Source organism: Ambystoma mexicanum, chromosome 1q, assembly GCF_040938575.1.
Source record: "Ambystoma mexicanum isolate Mex_15411 chromosome 1q, UKY_AmexF1_1, whole genome shotgun sequence".
NCBI lineage: Eukaryota > Metazoa > Chordata > Amphibia > Caudata > Ambystomatidae > Ambystoma > Ambystoma mexicanum.
In genome coordinates this window covers 518,498,605-518,518,856 of record NC_090922.1, presented here as the reverse complement: position 1 = coordinate 518,518,856, position 20,252 = coordinate 518,498,605, and the positions used below count along the sequence as shown (strand labels likewise).

General features: G+C 50.7%; 1 protein-coding gene across 10 annotated transcripts in view; it reads right to left on the bottom strand.

Annotated features, from left to right (window-relative positions):
* ARHGEF1 (Rho guanine nucleotide exchange factor 1) overlaps positions 1-20,252 on the bottom strand; it is a 1,792,426-nt gene that overhangs the window by 832,461 nt on the left and 939,713 nt on the right. For all 10 annotated transcript variants that reach the window (XM_069640923.1, XM_069640913.1, XM_069640921.1 and 7 more), the window contains one exon: positions 12,506-12,620. In XM_069640923.1, coding sequence (XP_069497024.1) covers positions 12,506-12,620 — 115 coding nt within the window. The remainder of the gene's footprint in view (positions 1-12,505; positions 12,621-20,252) is intronic.

The following is a 20,252-nucleotide window of genomic DNA, read 5'->3' as shown; positions in this document are numbered from 1 at the left end:
GCGATCTTCCGTCTCGCAGCAACTCCCAAAATCTTCATTCACACAGCAATAGTTATAGTCAAAATTCATCATCATTGACGTGTAACACTCATAAGTTTGTCATACAATTCTATTGGTTAGAAAAGGTAACAAGTATAGGTGGTATATCTGTATATGGTAATGAGTGTGAGGATTGGATAACTTATCGGGTGGGCGTCTACGCCCATCCCTCCACATCACTCGTGCCAGACGTCACTAAAAGTACCACGTCTCATTGGTTCTACTAGCTATAGGACCCTAGATTATTTGGTCCATTGTGATTGGGTCAGTTACACCCCTAAGCATAAATCTCCACTTTAATTAGCAGCATGCAGAATGTTCACCCAGATGCAGTGTGCCACAAGATTCACCCTGCCTCCCTTCCATCAATCAGTGTTTTGTTGCTATGTGTCAATTATTTGGCTGTGTTCGGCCTCGAAACTGTAGCTTCTTATCAGGAAAAGTTAGGTCATCCTTTGGTTTTGGGTGACATCAGACATGGGTACCTGTTCGCGCCTGGCTGGTCACGTGTTGGTACACCGTGAACCTGCTTCATTTTCCTTCTATTTGCGTATTTGATTCTCCTTTCTGCCTCGCCACCTGCCTGGGCCTCCTTATCTCGACCTTCACGGGTCAGGCTGCTATGCTCTTAAGTTTCGATTCTCCCAATTTATCGTCCTCCTCTCTCTTGGTTTGACCTCTACTTCCCAGGCACGAGATGCCTCTTGCCGAGTTTCGATTCCGCTCTTTCGTCTGGCTTTGTGCTGGCATATGAATCCTGGCCTGTTTGACCCCTAGCACCCTAGGTTTAATTCTGCTTTTGTAAAATGGATTCGCACCTATATAATGTGCTTCATTGAGGTAGATATACAGCTGGCGCTTGCAGCTCTATTCTCCTACTAAGCATAGCAAGCAGTACTGTTTCCTTAGTTTCTTGCGTTTCAAGTGTATGTACAGGCGTTAACTGGTTGGATATTTTCATCCATCTTTACAGGTTAAATCTCTGTCTGGTTCAACATAGCCTCTCCTAAGTTCCTTACATCCTTATTCAGATCATTTCGTCTTTATGCGTCATCTTTTGGTTGTCGTTCGTTCATCTATGTTTCTGTCCGGGCCCTCGTGACGTCACCATTCGTCTTCAATTAAGGCTTTTTGACCTTCTTCTGGGATCGTGTTTAAGCAGTCTTCATTTCGTGTCATTTGCTGGTAGGGTTTTCTTAATGGATACCTTACTGCCCATGGTTGTCTGGTTAGTGGAACTTCAATAGGCATTGCTAATCTGATGGGCACTGGGCAGAGCCCTAGTGTGGCTCTCTGCTGGTTTATTTGCTACTCATACGTCACGTATCTTGGTGTGTACGTTCCTGGTACTTCAAAATGGGTGGCCGGAGTGCAGGCCATATCTTGGACCTCCTCTACACTATGCGGGTTTTGCAGGAAGGTGGTAAATACAGCACACGGCAGTCCATAAACTCCACCACCACAATAGTCAGAATGCTATGACACTTACCACAAGAACGCAGTGAAGTGGGGAGATACAAGGGAAGTAATTGCTGCCACGGAACGCCCAAACACAGAGAACCCTCCTGCCATCATCATGACATCTAAGCAGTTGAAAGGCAAAGGGATATGGTAACAGAAGGGACAGCCCAGTAAAGGGCAGGACTTAAGGGTTGAGAATCAATATAAACAAGGGGGGGGGGCGTCCTACCCTCCAAGAAGTGTATGCAATAATTTCATGCAAAACGAATCAAACCTTAATGAGAATAACAGTTGATAAAAACACGTTTGTATCACTGAGAAAAAGCCATTAATACACAATCCGCCTATTTTATTTAGCTGTAGATTTAAGTTGAAGTTTAAAGTGAAATAAAGTACATATAAACAATATAAGCAACGTGGACAGTACAAAACCTACATCTGATTGAGCTTCTACAATTTAATAAATGCAGTCAACCTTGTATGGTTATTTTAAAGCTGCTGGTCCATTCAGCAGAAAATTATAAATTACTCACCGTAGTGACTAACGTACTGCACTCTTCGTCCATACTCCCCTTTCCTCCATGCTGTATGGGCGTCCCTTCCAAGAGATGGGAGACGGAACCTTTTTCAACAGAAAAAACCTTCCCCTTTAAACTAGTGGCGCGTCCAGGGAGCATGCGCTGCCCTGACTCTGCCCATCGGCGCCACACCTCAGTCGCCATTGACGCGTCAGCAATAGATTTAACATTGCCTAATGACACCAGTATTAGATGGGGGGGGGAGGTTGGTGGGACGTATGGAGGAAAGGGGACTATGAACTAAGAGTATGTTAGTCACTACAGTGAGTAACTTATAATTACTTACGTCCCGTCCCCTTTCCTCCATACTGTATGGGCGATTACAAATGATTGTAGCCCCAGGGCGGCAGAGACCATCCAGCGGATATGGAGGCCTTAGGACGACTGATAGCCTGGCCTCGAGCCTCCGAAGTTGACTAACAGAGCGTCTGACTTGAGGAAGCCCTTGGTCCTGTTCAAGTAGAATTTTAGGGCACACCTGACATCCAGGCAGTGCAGCACACCCTGTGCTTCATCCTTGGGATCGGGAAAGAACGTAGGAAGGACTATTTCTTCGTTCAAGTGAAATGCAGATGGAACATTGGGCAGAAATACCGGGTGTGTCTGCATGACTACCTTGTCCTTGTGAAGGTGGTATGTGGTTGGGAGGCGACCAATGCCTGGCTCTCGCTGACTGTGAGCCGAGGTAAGACCGACTATTAAGGCCGTCTTGATGGTGACCAGCCTAATGTCCACGGACGCCATTGGTTCGAATGGCTTGTGCGCCAGGGCGCCCAAGACTATGTTAAGGTCCCACGCAGGGTGCAGTCTCATGACAGGCGGGTAGAGCCTAGCGAGACCCATCAGATGTTTCTTGACTATGGGATTGGAGGAGGAAAAGATGCCCTCCTCAGAGTTCCTATAAGCCACAATGGCATGTGCGGCAAGTGTCCACCTGTACGCCCGAATGAGCGAGGTGCGCCGAAAAGTAGAGCATGTTGTCCAGACTGCAGGCCAAGGGGTCGATTCACCTGGAGTGTGCCCAGTGGCAGAATCTGGTCCATTTTTTTTTTGTACTGGGCCCTGGTGGCCCTGGTGGCCCTGGTGGCCCTGCTCCTGGCCCCCTGTATGATCTCCAGATTGGCCTGTGAGAGGCTAAGGTGCCGAAGCGTTACCTGCTCAGGAGCCATGCTGTGAGGGCTAGTTTCCCAGGCGCGGGATGGACGATTCTGCCCCCCTGCTGTGCCAGAAGATGTGCTGGGCCCGTCGGGAGGTGTACAGGGGGCACCTCCGAGAGGCTAAGGAGCTCCAAAAACCATGGCCTGGCCGGCCACAGTGGAGCAAACACAATGATGAGGAGTCGGTGAGATTCCTTTATCTTGCAAATTACCATGTGGATCAGGGGAGTGGGCAGAAAGGCGTAGGCCTTCATGCCGGTCCACTGTAGGTGAAATGCGTCACCCAGAGAGCGTAGGGGCCCTGACCCTGCCAGGATGCAAACTGGGGACACTTCTTCTTGTGCCAGGTGGCAAAGAGATACACTTGGGGGAGACCGCACCTGTTGAAGATCTCCTGAATAACAAGGTCATTTAGCTGCCACTACTAATTGTCCGCTCCCAACCAGCTGAGCCTGTCCGCCTCCAGGTTGGATTCCCCCGGGAGGTGGACTGCCGAGAGGTAAATGTCGTTTTCCAGGGCCCATTCCAACATGCTGATCGCCAGCCTGCACAGAGGAGGGGGATCTGATGCCTCCCTGCTTGTTGACTTAGTACATGCTGGTCGAGTTGCCTGTCTGGATGAGGACAACCTTTCACTTGAGAAGTGGTAGGCATGCTCTGAGCGCTAGCCAGATGGCGTTCAGCTCCAGCCAATTGATGTGGTATTCCTGCTCCTGTCGAGTCCAGGTACCGTGGACCGAGAGATTGTCCAGGGTGGCTCCCCAGCCATCGAGCGAGGAGTCTGTGGTGATGGTGGCCTGCGGAGAGGGCGGCCGAAAGGGCTTGCCCGTCCGTAGGTTGCAGTCCATTGACCACCAAGTTAGGTCCGGGTGGAGAGATGGAGGAACGTTGATCATCTCGGATTGCGAGCCCCGCTCCGGATTCCATGAGGCCGCGAAATGCAGCTGAATCCGTTCTCATCCTTAGTGTCGTGCGCGGTACGGCTAACAGGACCGTCGCTAGTAGACCCAGGAGATGTTGGTACCACCATGCCGAGGTCCCCTCTCTGCTGAGGAAGTGGGCGGTGGCCCTCTTGATGGCCAAGATTTTGACTTCCAACGGGAAAACCTTCTTGGAGCACGTGTCCAAATGAGTCCCAGGAACGTCAGTCTGCGTAGGGAGCAGCTGTGACTTCTTGAGGTTGAGCGAGAAGCCCAGGTCATGCAGTGTAAGGGCATGGGAAGAGTGGTGAACCGCTTCCGGAGATGTATCCCTGACGAGCCTGTCGTCGAGGTATGGGTAGATGTAGAGGCCCTGCGCTCTGAGGAGGGCCAATACAGCGTTCATGAGTCTGGTAAAGACCCTGGGGGCCCGAGTTGAGACCAAATGGAAGGACATTATATTGGAAATGGTAGCCCATGATCCTGAACCGTAGGAAAGAACGATGTGGCTGCCAAATCAGGACGTGTAGGTACGCGTCCTTCAGGTCCAGGTAGCACATCCAGTCTACCTTGTCCAATGTCTCCGCTATAAAAACTGGCGTAAGCATCTTGTATTTTTGCAGGGGTAAGGAGAGGTTGAGGGAGGAAAGGTCCAGCACAACTCTCAGGCCCACCTGGTTCTTTTTCTGAATGGCGAAAATCCTGGAGTACAAGCCAAAGCCTTGCTGAGAGGCTGGGACTTCCTCCACTGCCTGGCTCTCTACGAGCGACTGGATCTCCACCAAAAGAGTTGCTGTCTCAACCTGTGGGAGGGGAGGAGGGAGGAGCGGCTGGGATCGGAAGGCGGTACCCCGTGGATACTACAGAGAGGATACAGGGGTTCGCGAAATTCAGGCGCCAGAATTGTGCATGGAGAGCAAGCCTACCCCCCCACCCCCCCACCGGAGACATGTGAACCCGAAGGGGCGTGTCATGCCTTCTTTCCCTCGGAGGCTGAGGAGGGGGACTGGAAAAAGCCCTTACACACCCCCCCCCCCTTTTGTTGTTTGCGCCAGTTCTGAGACGGCGAGTGGTCCGGCTGCCTGGATCTGCGTTCCTGGAAGCTGTGGAACCCTCCACATGTACGACCCTTCTCCGAGCACTGCTGAGATTGTGTGTACGATTTGGGCGTGGTCTTTGTAAGAATGGATAAAGACTGCCGTTTGTGAGCTGCTGTTCTTTTTGTCCAGCTCTTTGTCTGTAGAGGAGTGGAAGAGGCCCCCCCCCCTCTCGAACGGTAGATCTAGAATGCGCTCCTGGACATCAGGGTTGAATTTCGTTGCCCGGAGCCAGGCTGTTCTCATGTCCGTGGCACGGCCTGAGGTATCGATATGAGCCACTGTGTATTCCATAAGATTGTGCACCACGAGCTTGGCTTCCGCTAGCCCCGCCTTAAAGCGCGATTGGCATTGGGTGGGGAGTTCCGGGAGGAAGTAAGCAATTTCTCGCCATAACCGTTGGTTGGCGGCAGCCAGCATGGCATCTGTGTTGGCCTGAGGCAGGTGCAAGGAGACCTTGGAGTAGATCTTCTTGCCGTACGCCTCCGAGATCTTCTCCTCCTTGCCTAGCAGCACAGCACAGGAGGAGGCTGAGGGCAACTGGGGCTTGGAGTATAGTGATGCCGAAGCGATCACAGAGGAGTGTGGCTGAGGATGCGTCGAGAGCAAGAGTGTATCCCCCCCCTTCCATCTGCCTGTACTTGGCGGCCAGGCGTCGGTTGACCGGCTGGACTGAGTGGGGCTTGAGCCAACCCTTCTTGGCCAGGGAGACTACATCGGTTTGCAGTGGATCCCTGTGTTGGCAGAGGGGCGTCTTGTGAGGATTTCAGCCAGAACCCCATCTGCCGGCTGATCGAACTCGGGTTGGGGGAGGCCCAGGAACTCTGCCAAGCCAGCAATACGTTTATGCAAGGCCCTGGCTGAGGAGGGCATGTCCAGATCCTCCTCCTCGTCTGTATCCAGCAGATCTGGAGGATCTTGTGGAGGGGTAGATGGCACCAGAGGCTGGGGTACAGGGACCACAGCCGGAGGCTGAGGCGGCAGTGGAGGTTGCAGGGTTGGCTGTGGAGCCGGAGGAGGCGGCTGCAGCGGGGCCTAGGGGCCCGATGAAGGCGTCTGTGGTGCCTCTAGCATGGCGGGCAGGACTTCACTGACTGCATCTTTGATGATAACCACCATCTGAGGAGACCTCATGAGGCCGAGAAACTTCTCGAAGAGCACCTCCTCACTGGCCAAAGAGGTGGTAGGGGGTACGGACGGGGTAGCGGGGTGCTGCTGGAGCCGCTGCGTACCATGTCCATATGGACGCAAAGGAAAGTTGCTCTGTGCAAATGAGGGGTAGACTGTAGGCCAAGTACCTGGCTGAGGCCAGTCCCACCTTGACACTCGTTCTTCGCCGAATTTGTGGAATGGCATCAGACAGGTGTGCCCCTTTTGGCGTGGCGGCCATTTTGTCGAGCTGCCTGCCACGTGCCTGCAACGTGTTGCTCAGCCCGCTAGGCCCGGCCTCGTCCAAGACTCTTGCATGTGGATCATGAGGCCTACTCTGCTCCTCGGGCCTCTGCCCGGTAGGTGTAAGACCCTCGACCCAGGGGTCAGTAGAGCTGCATTTAGGCGCCCCCTCGGACATATTGCCGGTAAAGGGACGTAGCCCCTCGGGTGTACACCCGGTACAAGACCTTCCAGTCCCTCGACACTGCGCCGGGGAGGTTCCGAGGACCCCTCGACCTGAAGGCCGGAGGCTGTAGCAGGACCTGGTCGTTCCCTCCTGGGCTGGAGAGTGCCTGGGAAGGAGCCTCCCTTGCAGGGTGCGCTGGAAAATATTGGCCCTACCTTGGGCCTGGCTCGATGCTCCATGAAGTTCTTGAGATCCTCTGGAAGCGACCTCTGAAAAAGCTCCCTCCACCTGGCGAGTCTGTTCTTCAGCACCTTCAAGGACAGCGAGTCACACGCCGAACATGACTGCCAACCGTGGTCTGGGCCAAGGCAACATAGGCAGAGGGCGTGGGAGTTTGAAGTTGGGAAGAGCCCATTGCAGGATGGACACCTGCTGAACCCTGTAGAAGTAGACATGCGCAGGGGAGGAGCGCGACGCCTGAGGACCGAGTACCTGAATGATAAAAAAGACAAAGAAGAAGTATCCGCGCGTGGAATTACATGGCCGAAGCCAAACCCAGGAGCGCTGGTGAATTCGGCGCGTTCCCGTCGATGTGGAAAAGGGGACTGAGGTGTGGCGCCGGAGGGCGGAGTCGGGCAGCGCATGCTCCCTGGGCCGCACCCACGCGCGCCTCTAAATTTGAAGGGGAAGAAGGATCTTTTCTGGTGAAAAAGGTTCTTTTCTGATGAAAAAGGTTCCATCTCCCGTCCCTTGGAAGGGACGCCCATACAGTATGGGGGAAAGGGGACGGGAGAGTAATTTTTTTTTCGGAATGCACTGCCACCCCAAATCAAACGTCAATTGTGTGCTCGTAGGTCCAAATGCAGATGGGTAACTCAAGTTTCTTATAGAGTGAGGAGATCATTAGTGATGCAGCAGTAACCACTGCCAGAGAATGAGCACAAGCAGTAAGGCACACAGGTTGATCTGGTTGCACATCACTAGCCAGTACGTAGTTTCAGGTTCACATATGGGCCCTGAGACGCACGCCGGGGGTACCAGTCAAGTACCCTGTGAAAATACTACTTGCATCAGGCAGCCCAGACCAAGGATTGGGCGAAAGCACAGCAACCACCACCTAAGGAACAAGTTCCCCGTCGTCGGGCCCGGGAATCCTCAGTAAAAGAAAAAACTGTTTCACTTACAAATCGTCTTTCTCCTATAAACCAATCACTGAGCTCTGGGTCATACTGCCCCCATCCAATGACTGCCCTCTCCCAAAGCACCTCCTCTGGCAGCCATCTTCAGATTTGGTAGCACGTAAAGTGGCAGTATGACTAAGAAGAGGTGCAGGAGGGAGGGTTCACATGTGAATCCATACCAGATCCATGCTGGAGTACAATAGTTACAGGTCAGTAACTTGTTCCTTCTCCAGCATGGGCTCTGGCATGGATTCACATGCTCATGAATAAAGAATACATAGCAGTACAGCATTACACAACAACGGGAGGTGGCAACAATCAACAGAAGCAAATACTCTTACCTCCGGAAGAGACTCACCTTCAAGCGATCAGGTTGCGTAGCACTGCTTGGGCGACCCTGGACTCCTCTCTGGAATCCCTGTCGATGCAGTAGAATCTTGTGAAGGTGTGCATGGACCTCCACGTAGCAGCCCTGAAGATGTTCAGCAGGGGCACACCAGACAGGAACGCGTCGTTGCAGTGATTGCTCAGGTGGAATGGGGTCTCGGACGACACGGCCAAAGTTAGCGAATAGTTCAGATGTCTTCCGGAAACTCTTTGTGCATGTCAAAGAACTTCAGCGCACAAGTCACAACCAGAGATGGCAAAGTACTTTCAGCCAACAAAGGTTTTGGAAAAAACACAGGCAACACCAAAGGCTTGTGGGGCGCGTCCGCAGCACCACCCTCGTGTCGTGAAAAGTCAGATAAGGCTGTTTGCAGGAAAGAGCCTGGATCTAACCTACCCTCCTGGCAGAGGTGATGGCCACGAGAAAAGCAGTCTTCCACGAAAGACATTTGAGGGGCCTCCATGAGCCTCGTCAGCACCACGTTGAGTTCCCACACCGGGGCAGGGGCCTTCACCGGCGAGAACGATCGAAACAGCCCTTTGGTCCCATCGTCTATTCCTCAAAGAGATGACAGTCCTGGAGACCTGGTGTAGCGGGAGAAAGCTGCCAGATGCACCTTGATAGTGGCGCGCGCCAGCCCCGCCTTGGCCAAGGATAACAAGTACAGAAGAATCTGCAGAGCCAAGACCATCAGCGGGTTGATCTTCTGCGTCCGGCACCACATTGGGAACAGTTTCCACTTGTGCCCGTAGCACTGAAGAGTCAATGGCGCCCTGGCCCTGGCAAGGACCTCCCTGCAGTCCGCCGTCATCTCGTACCATCCGAACTCTAAGGCTACAGGAGCCAAGCCTGAAGCGTCTGTGGTGACCGTCTCCTGGTATGGGGGGCTCTGGAAATCCGTGTCCCCGGAGATGTTGGAGCATACGCCCAACCACCTTGTCGCTCCACGGAACTCCTCATCGAGAACAATCTTGTATACGAAGCTTCCGGCAACTTGGATCCACCGAGCATCCAGGAATTCCTGAAAGAGTTGCATCTGCAACCTGCAGAGTCGGACCAGGTAAATTCACGACGACATCATGCCGAGCAGCAACTTGATGATCCGCACCGTGGCGGTCTTCAGTGCCAACAGCCGTTGTACCTTGCCTAGCATGGCTGCTATCCTCTTCCGAGGGGGCCAAGAGGCAGGCAACCATGTTGAGCCTGGCCCCTAGAAATAGCGCGTTCTGCGAAGGTATCAAGCAGTATTTTGGATAGTTGACAGAGACCCCAGATCTGTCAGCAGCCGGACAGTCCTCTGTGTGTTCAACGGCTACTTCCGTGGACTTGCCGCGGATGAGCCAGTTGTCAAAGTATGGGTACACATGTATCCCTTGTAGACCCAGATGGGCCGCCCCTGGCGCCAGGCACTTAGTGAACAGCCTGGGCGCGGACTTCAGTCCGAAGGGAAGGGCCTTTAACTGGTAGTGCCTTCCCTGTACAACGATGCACAGGAACTTCTGATGCTTCTCATGAATGGGGATGTGGAAGCATGCATCCTCCAGATCCAGCAACAACAAGAAGTCCCCTTCCTCCAGTTGGCCGAACACGTGCTGCAACATGACCATCTTGAAGTTTTGGGACTTGAGGTATTTGTTGAGGCGCCGCAGATCTAGAATGGGCCTCCAGCCCCCGGTCTTCTCCTTTACCAAGAAGTTGCTGGAGTAGACTCCGGAGCCAGCAAGTTGCTTTGGAACCATCTCTATCCCCCCCTTTTTTGTAGCATGACCCCGTACCTCCTGCAGGAGCCGAGGGATGTGCTGCTCCTGCCAGGCCACAGGTGATATCTGCGGACACTTCTGCTGGAACTAGAGTGTCTCTGTGGGTGAGAGCGTGCAGCACCCATCGGTCGGTGGAGATCCTTTCCCACTCCCTGACGATGCCTGTCTGCCGACCTCCCACTGGGGGGCATGGGTGGGGACAGACGTACTGGCCAGTTCAATCTTGCTTTGGGGCCTGCATGCTGCCTTGGGAGCGACATCAGCCACCTCCACCGAAAGCCTTGGGGTGGCCCCTGTAGGCCTCTTGGGTCATGGACTGGGAGGGTTGACGGTACAAGGAGGACCCTCCACCGATCTGCCTAATTTTCCGCTGGAGGCACAAAAGTATGGACGATGCTGCTGAAGAGTGCCCAGGGCACGGGCTGTGTCCGTCTTAATGGCCTCCAATGATTGAGGGGTCCGTCTCGGGCTTAGTGATGGCATCCTCTTCTCCAGTGTTTTCTCCACCGGCTTGGCGGAGGCCTTCTGCCACGGGGGTAGGGCCACTCAGGGCGCCGCCGGTTCCCTGGACTGGGTCAGCCCCTTTTGCCATCAAGGGGGCGACCGCCACCAGGTCGATCGTCGAGGATGACTTTGTCTGGACCACCTGGGCCTTCAGGGGCAGGTCGGACACCTTTCCCTGCGACTTGGTTTTCTACGGCTACTCCTGGGTTAACCAATTTCCTCTCCGAGGAGGAGCTGGAGCGATGACTGGAGATGGAGTCAGATGGAAAAGATGAATGTGCCCTGCTCGTCGCAGGACCTGCTTGCGCGGTGACCGCGGCAGAAACGGACTCACAGAGCTTGGCCTTGTCTTTGGCCCCCACGGATGGAGCGCCCTCAAAGGACTTAAAAGCCCGCTCTTTGGACCAGCTGGTCCTGGGTGAGGCATGCCCCTGCTTACCGCACGGGGTAGAGGCCTTGCCGTTGAGCCACACCACCAACCTACTGTGACGATCCTTGCCGATGCGCTTGGAGAACCCAAGGCAGCTTTCACAATCCGCTTCCCTGTGGTCCGGATGGAGACAGTAGAGGCACTGGGAGGGTATGTCCTTCACAAACAAGTTCCTCAATCCGCAAATGGATCAGAGCTTGAAGAGGGAGCCTCCCTCCTTCTCCTCCGACATGGTCCGGTGTGCGGTGTAGGCCTTCTGGAATGTTCGATGAAACTCTCGACGATTCTTGCCCTTGAGGGGCGCTGAAAGACACCAATGGATCCCCGCTTGCCAGTCGAAGGAATGAAAGAGCACAATGGCTCTATTTGACAAAAATAGAAACTTATTTTATCGAAAAAGTGCGAAAACGTAGAAAAGCTCTCTGAGCAAAACACGAGGACTCCCAGCACTTCAACGTGCAGTAAAAATCTGAAAAATGCTGCCAGAGAAGGGGGCTTAGAGAGAGGGAAGTCATTGGCTGGGGGCAGTATGACCCAGAGCTCAGTGATTGGTTTATAGGAGAAAGACAGTTTGTAAGTGAAAGTTAAACTGTTTATTCTTTTACTGGGGATTCCCGGCCTGACAACGGGGAATATTCCTGACCATGTGAATCCATGCCAGACCCCATGCTGGAGAATAGGAACTTACCCAACAAAACCAATTGGTTAAATATCACATGTTAACAATATCGACTAGAGGGTTGCTCCTCAATACAGTTTGGGAGTTGAAATAGTGATGCAGGATATATCCTGCAGATTTACATTGCATAATTTAACTTTGTTTGCTACAACGTCCGACCAAGATAAAGTTTGTTGTAGATCGTAATGTATTTTATTGAATCAACGAAAGTAGTAAAACATAGCTTATCGAAGGGGTTTCAGAGCACAAAGGCCTCCTAACCTTGCAGATGGACTGTGATGAAGACACTTTTTTTTTTAATTAAATCAATGCACTTCACATCTTTGTACTCATTTTATGGATCAAATAAATAGTATCACTATTATTGCTAGGGATATGGGGTTTAAGATATGGTACTCTACAAGAAAAGTATTGTCTTGTATTAGAAGTCATAAATATTAGGAGAAAGTAGCTATCAAACTGACAAGGAGAAGATTAAAAATCATGCTCAAGGGGCACAAAGATGAGAATCCGGGAAGGACAGCATTACTTGTGCTTTAAAGCACTGACCCATTGATGAATGATAGTCTGCGGACTGCCAAGACAACTCTGAAAATAGATAGTTACTAATCATGTGTATTAAAGTTTCATAACTAATATGTTCTGTCAGTTGCCTCAGTTCTTTCCCTCGAAGTCACATATTAAGAACCAGTAAGTTGCTTTCTTTGGCCAGATGCCATATAAAGCAGTGTTGCCAATTAATGACTGCCTCACCTGTCATTTTCTCCTCCTTCATCAGTCAGATGTTCACCTTGATTTGGGAGTTCTGTACAGGGGGACCCTTTCCCAGAAGGCTCAGCTGTGTCCACAGAAGAGACACATTCAGTCCCTAGAGAGGAGAAGCACTGTAAGTGGCAATTTACAAACAAAGTTAAACAACTGTATTATATAGTATAGATTTAGCACTCTGCCACAGTGTAGTGGACCTCCAGCACTCTGTTCCGAAAATGTAAAGCAGGTGAACCCATAACGGATTTGATTTGGTAAAACAAGTCATCCAACAGAGGGCCGGGCAACCCATGACATTTCTTACTCAAAGGCCTCTGGGCAAAGGAAAAAGTGGATGGTGTAGCAATAAGCATCCTCGATGTGAGGGCAATCTTCACACACCCATTTCCTGCAATTGTGTACAGAATCCATCAACTCAGACTAACATTATATCCAATGTACAACTGTTAGGGGAGTTTTCCTAAAGTCCTACTTGGAGGTAAGACTTTAGCAGGCTATGCCAGTGGTTTGTAGTTACCCAACTCTTAGTATCAGTCTGTACTAACTCAGGGCATTGGTAGAGTGGCAGAGCAGTCAGGCTTATCTTAAGAGGAAGATGCAAGTTGTAGGTAAGTACACTGAACCCAGCAGGTAAAGCACAAAGAAACACTTGCACATAAATGTATATTAAAATATATATTTATTATAATTACACAAGTCACTGTTAAATACTTAGCACAATAAGACAATGCATAACTTACCGTAAAAGCATTTCTGATGGTTGTATCTGCTTAAATTCACATGCTGTGCATAGTCCGACATCCAGTGGTCACTGCGCAGTATTGCATTTTGTTTTTCGTAGTCGAAAAGGGGACCTCGACAAGGCATGTCTAACACTATCCCTATAGTGACGTGCATTGTACCCACAATCCCTCACGCGTCGAGGTCCCTCTGTTTGTATATTGCCCTGAGGGAGCCTATTAGACGTGAGTGAGTACAGAAAAGAGAGAAAGATAAGGATGTCTATGTTCCTTCCATCCGAGCGAGGAGGAAGGGTGGGCGCATGTGAATCTAAGCAGATACAACCATCAGAAATGCTTTTACGGTAAGTAATGCATTGTCTTCTGATGTTTGTTAATCTGCTTAGAATGACATGCTGTGCATAGACTAGCAAGCAGTACCCGGAGTTGGAGGTGGGGTGTGAGAAGGAACAGTAGAAAAAAGATGTCTTAACACTGCTTGCCCCACCTGGGAATCAGATCTAGAGTGGACATCTAGACAGTAGTGTTTTGTAAAGGTGTGTACAGAACTCCAGGTTTCCGCTTTGCAAATGGACTCTAGAGGGACATTTGCAATTAATGCTATGGAAGCCCCAGTGCCTCGAGTAGAATGTGCTCTTGGCTTGAAGGGTAGTTCTCTCTTAGCAAGAGTGTAACAGAGAGTGATGCATTGGACAATCCATCTAGATATAGTGGACTTTGAAACTGCATCTCCTTCTCTTCCTGCTGCCACCGAGACAAAGAACTGATTAGTCTTTCTCAGAGGTCTAGTTCTTTCCATGTAAAACATGACAGCCCTGCGTACATCTAGTGTATGCAGGCTCTTTTCTCCCAAACTTGAAGGGTTCTGAAAGAATGTTTGCATTTCTATTAATTGGTTGACATGGAATTTAGAAATTAATTTTGGTGCAAACCTAGGATGTGTGCGTAGAACCACATTATCCTTGTGAACTGTTACAAAGGGGTCTAGTATAGAGAGCGCTTGTAGTCACTCACTCTCCTAATGGAGGTGATAGCTATTAAGAAAGCAGTTTTAAGAGTGAGGTTCTTAAGGGATGATTTGTGCATGGGTTCATGCCATAAGCCTGGCAAGTACCACATTTAGGTCCCATCTGGGAGTTGGGTTAGCTATAGGAGGGTGTATTCTCTTTACTCCCTCCATGAAGGCCTTAATAACTGGGACTTTCCACCATGACACTTTGTGTTGAGAAGTGGTGTATGCGGAAAGTGCAGCTAGATGAACTTTAATGGAATTAAAGACCAAACCTGAGTCTAATAAGGGAGTCAGGTAAAGAACAATCTGTGGGAGAGCAGTCAACTGGGTTGATGCTCTTATCTCTACACCAGAAGACAAATCTTTTCCATTTGCTGGAATAGCAGTAACGGGTGTTAGGTTTTCTAGCCTCCTTAAGAAGGTCCATGCATCTTTGAGGGAGTTGTAAATGTCCAAATTCTATGACCTCAGGAGAAAGGCTGCTAAATTCAGGGTCTGTGGGCATGGGTGTAGTATTCTGTCCTTGTCCTGTGACAGCATGTTGTACGGGCAGGGAAGTTTCACTGGAGGAGATAGAGACATTTCCATCAAGTGAGTGAACCATGGCTGCCGGGCCCACATAGGGGCCACTAGTATCATGGTAACTGGTTCCTGGTGCATCTTGTGCACTATCTTGTTGAGAAGGGGAGTCTTGGGGGGGCGGAAGCGTAAACAAATTTCCCTTACCATGGTATCATGGTATTGATAGACCGTTCCCCCTGGATTGGTTCTGGGGGTACCTGGAGGCGTAATCTTGGCATTGGGAGTTCTCCAGAGTTGCGAACATATCTATTTCTGGGAATCCCCATTGTGTGAAGACGTCGAAGACAATGTCTTCTTGTAACCGCCATTCGTACTCTGCGGGCAGAGGGAAGTCTCTGCTGAGTTCGTCTGCCAGCAGATGGAGTTCCCCTGGTACATGTTGTGACAACAGGAACATGTTGTGTTTGAGAGCCCACTTCCAGATGTTCTGGGACAGCTTGGACAGTCCTGGAGAGCGAGTGCCCCCTTGCTTGTTCAGATAGTACATGGCTGTGGTGCTGTCTGTGAGGACCATCACTGTCTTTCCTTGCAGGTGTGCCTGGAAAGCCTTCAGTGTTTTGAAGACCGCTAGCAGTTCCAGCAAGTTTATGTGTTTGGACGCTACACCGGGAGTCCAAACTCTGTGTGCAGTCTGATGGGATAGGTGAGCCCCCCATCCTGTGAGGGATGCGTCTGTTGTTAGAGTGGCCTCCACTGCGGGGGTGGCGAATGGTTTCCCTATTACAAGGTTTTCCTTCGACCACCACCGTAGCGAGAGAACCAGGGCCTGCAAGACCACCACTAGATCGTCCCATTGTCCGCTGGCCTGACACCACTGGCTGTTGAGCCACTTTTGCATTGGGCGCATGCACAGTCGCGTGTGAGGTACCAAATATATACATGACGCGCACTGTCATCTCTCGACCGGCCACATATTGAGGGATCTGAAACAGCATATTTTGGACCCTCTCATTGGAGGGGAAGACGTGGCCGTCCTTTGTTCGAATTAGAGCCCGTAGGAATTGTTTGATCTGGCTGGGGTCTAGGCTGGACGACTTCTCGTTGATGGAGAAGCCCAGTTGGAACAAAAGGTCTACAGTCTTTTGGGTATTTGAGAAGCATGTTTCGTAAGAATCCCCTGTTAGGATCCAATCGTCGAGGTAAGGGTATACTGGGATGGACAAACTGTGCAGGTTGGCCGCTGCCAGTACTTTCGTGAATACCCTCGGCGCTGACGCTATGCCTAATGGTAGCACTCTAAACTGGTAGTGTTTGCCCTCTATCATGAACCTGAGGTATTTTCTGTGCGCTGGCAACATGAAAATATGAAAGTATGCATCTTTCATGTCCAGTGTTGTCATGTAATCTCCCTGCGAAAGTAGGGGGATTACTTCCTGTAGGGTCACCATGCGAAATTTTTGAGGTTTGAAAAATGTGTTCGCTGGGCGCAGATCTAGCACAGGGCGCATGGTTAAGTCCTTTTTGGGTACAAGGAAGTACACTGAATAATACCTTCCGTTACCTGTGATAGAGGCACGACCTCTATTGCTCCTTTTAGTAGCAGTCGTTCCACTTCGTGAAGAAGAATGGCGAGGTGTTCCAGTGATGGGCGTCGTACCCTTGGGGGTCTGTACTTGGGGGACCAACTGAATTCTATACAGTACCCGTGGGCTATAGTTGACAATACCCATCGGTCTGATGTTATTCCCTCCCATGCTGGTAGAAAAGATGTTAACCGGCCCCCGACCGGTGATGCACGGGAGGGGACCCGAACCTTCGGGTCATTTGGTGTTAGTAGCCGGTGAACCTCTGGGAGTGGGGGCCCCCCGACCTCTGCCCTTGCCACGGCGCTGTCCTCTGTGTGTGTACTGGCCACTGGTTCCCTGAGTAGAGGACCAGTTCCCTGCGGTGTGCTGTTGTTGCTGTTGTTGGCGTTGGCCTCGAAAAAAGCGTTTGTTGCCGAATCCTCGCTTATTGGGAGGCCTTGAGATTTGGTCAAAGGTCTTGATGGTGTCGAATTCCTTTGCAGTCTCCAGTGCCTCGTCCACTGCCTTCCCAAAGAGGTTAGACTCCTCTATTGGTTTATTAATGAGTGGCGCCTTGGTTTCTGGCTTAAAACCGGAATTGCGGAGCCAGACATGACGCTTCAGAAGAATTCCCTGCACCAAAGAACGGGCAACCGTTTCTGCAGCATCAAGAGTGTTTTTAATGATGCTCTGGTTAACCAGAGTTCCTTCTGTTACTGTGGCCAATAAGCGAGTCCTTAAGGGCTCAGGGACTTCCTCGAGGTCTTGCCGTAATTTTCCCCGATGGGCATCAGCATAACTTGCAAGTAGTGTATTATTATTTGCAATTCTGGTTGAAAAACCTGCTGAGGCTGTAATTTTTTTACCCAGGGCATAGAGCTTCTTTCCTTCTTTGTCTGGGGGTGCTTCGCTGGTTGACAGCAGAACACCCACTCTTTTCCTTGTGGTAGTTACCACCAAGGAGTCCAGAATTGAGTGACTTCTAATGTATAATGGGTCTGAATGAGAGGGGTTAAACAATTTTTCAATTCTGGGATTGACCCCTCTTACCAGTGCAGGTGTGGACAGCGATGGAGTAATTTGTCTCTTAACTGAGGCGAGGAGGGGATTGGTTTGACTAGTGGGAGGTTTTTCATTAATGATTTTTTCCACAAAATCAGTATATGGGGTAATTTCACCAGTTTCGATCTCAAAATGAGCTGCTGCCTTCCGAAGTAGCGCGTTGAAGGTGGGTTGATCATCTATTAGTGATGGATTCCTGACCGGTGTGGTCTGAGGAGAGGGAAGGTTTAAGATGTCAGGGTCTGTAGACTCTGTTGGTGACTGCCAGGGCTGTGAGCCACCTTCATCTGGGTCTTTCTCGAAGCTCCCCCACCCATGTCAGTGTTTGTCAAAACCTTCTTCTATTCCGAGGTTTTGTTGTTCTTCACTATTTAAGAACTCATCTTCCTGGAAGTGAGAGTCTTCTTCAGTGAGGTCATAAGTATTCATCTCCTCTTGAAGGGGGTCAAATAATCTAGGATATTTAGCCCTAGGGTCCTCCTGAAGCGCCTCCCTTGGTCTCTTAGGTGTTTTATTTTCAGGAGCGGTCATGAATCTGTCCAGCTTGTCCATACATGACTGGAATCTTTTAACAGTCCAGTATGGTAAACGAGAATGGTCTGGAGGCGAAAAAGGAGGTCCCTCTGCCTGTATTCGTCTAGGTCTGTCCCATAACGTTGAGGATAAGGTCCCTTTGCCTTCTGAGAAACCGTCTTGCATGCTAGGGCCTTCTTTCGATGGCGGGAGCTGTCCCTGCCTTCCTTCTGGCATTTTCGGTGCTTCTCTGGCCTTCTGAGCGGTTTTCAGCATTTCACTCGCCATCCGTTTCTGGCTGTCCTTGGAAACAATACGTGTAAAGCTCTCGACGATGAATTCCTCCGAGGGTAAGTCTGGCGTCGCTTTAGGCGGTGCTGAGTCTCTTTCGGCGACGACCGCACTCTGATGAGGCGCGTCGCCTGCCGTCTTAGTGGTAGCGCCCTTGTCTACGGATAGCCAAGTCGCTAGACGCGTCTGCTGTGGCAGGAAGGGCTTGCGACCCTTACGGTCGGTGGAGGTCGCCGGTAGGCCCGACGTCTCTGTTGGCGCTAGGGCTTTCTTCGTCTTCGACGAAGACGTGCCGTGGGTTGTGTGTTTGTTTGTGTTTTCTGTGTTTGTTAGTGTCGCCGGGGTGTTCATCCCCATAAGCAGGGCGTGAGCCGAGCTTGTCGGGGCCGGGGACAGACGACAAGGAGCTGGAACGCTCCCTAGAGAGGTCTACAACCTCCGAAGCGGAGGTCGGGTTATCACTATCCTCGTCACACTCGGTGGCGGCGGGTGAGGAATCAGACCTAGACATAGCGTAGGCTGCCCACCTCTTGACCCTGCAGTCCTTTAAAGTCTTTGGCTTAAGAAGCTTACAGGCCGCACAGCCGTCCTCTTTGTGGTCGAGGGGTAAGCAACGGTTACACCGTTTGTGCTTGTCTTTCCAAGTGAATTTTCCCTTGCAGCGCGGGCAAAATCTAAAGGGAGTCCTCTCCGTAGCTGAGGATACAGTTAAGCGTGATAACGACCCCAAAGGAAAGGGAGGGTAAAGAGAAAGGCATTCTCAGAATGAAAAAGAAATGCCCCACGACCCCAATCTCCCTACTGTCTTAGGCTGTCGAGGTCAGGCCACGTGTTCGGCAGCGCCGAAGGGTCTCCTCCGTCTAAATCACCGCCGTCGAAGTTCTTATTCGGCGGTGAAACAGCTTTGCAGCTACGACGTCGAAGGAGGGTTCTAATGTAATGTATAATGTTAAATAACGACCAAAGGGTCGAGTAAATGTTCTTGCAATTTCTCTCGAGGAGCTCCGCGTAAAGGCGACCAATACCTGGGCGGAAAAAAAACAATCTGAGGAACCTCGACGCGTGAGGGATTGTGGGTACAATGCACGTCACTATAGGGATAGTGTTACAGACACACCTTGTCGACGTCCCCTTTTCGACTACGAAAAACAAAATGCAATACTCCGCAGTGACCACTGGATGTTGGACTATGCACAGCATGTGATTCTAAGCAGATTAACAAATATCAGAAACCATGACACAGATACACTTTACAATAATTTCAAATAGTCACTTCTTAGTTGGTAGTTGCTGAACGCATACAATTATTACAGGAGTTTGACAGTTCTATCAGTAACCCCAAGCACCCGCAAAATAATACGGTAATTGTATTTAGTCTGCATGCACATATAAGATAGTGATTTCTGGGGAAGAAACCTATGGTTAGTGTTACCCTAGCTGAGCCTCAGGTTCTAGAGGCAGTTTTGCAGCACAGCAAGCCAATTAAAGTCAAAAAGGCAACCCTAGCTAAAAGGTGGTTAGTATTGGTTTAAAGTCTTGCAAAGCAGAAGAAAACAAAAGTTCCTGTGGATACTTTGTAGTCTCTAGGAAGGAAGATACAAGAAGGATTAACTAATGTTGGAGACCCTGTTCAAGGACTCACTAAAGGGTCACAAGCAGTGGCTTGTGTCGGAGGTAAGAGGGGGTTGCCCTGGACCCCTCTACGTGCACTCCAAGGCTCTGGTGCGACTTTCTGGTATCAGGCAAGCAATACCTTTTTCCCCACAGTTCCTTTGGTTAGAAGAAAATGTTTGTGCTAGATGCTTCACGATGTTGCAGCTCTGGACCTGACCTCTAGATTCCTTGGTCTGATGACTGAAAGCAGGACAATGATACAGAGTCGCTCAGCAGCAGTCTCGAGGGAAGACCGGGGGCATGACTTTCAGCAAATTCTTGGTTCACTCTCTGGTTTTGGTGCCTTTTCTGCAGCACCAGCAAAGGACGCAGATCGCCTGGTTAATCTTGTTCGCTTCCTGCACTCTGATGAG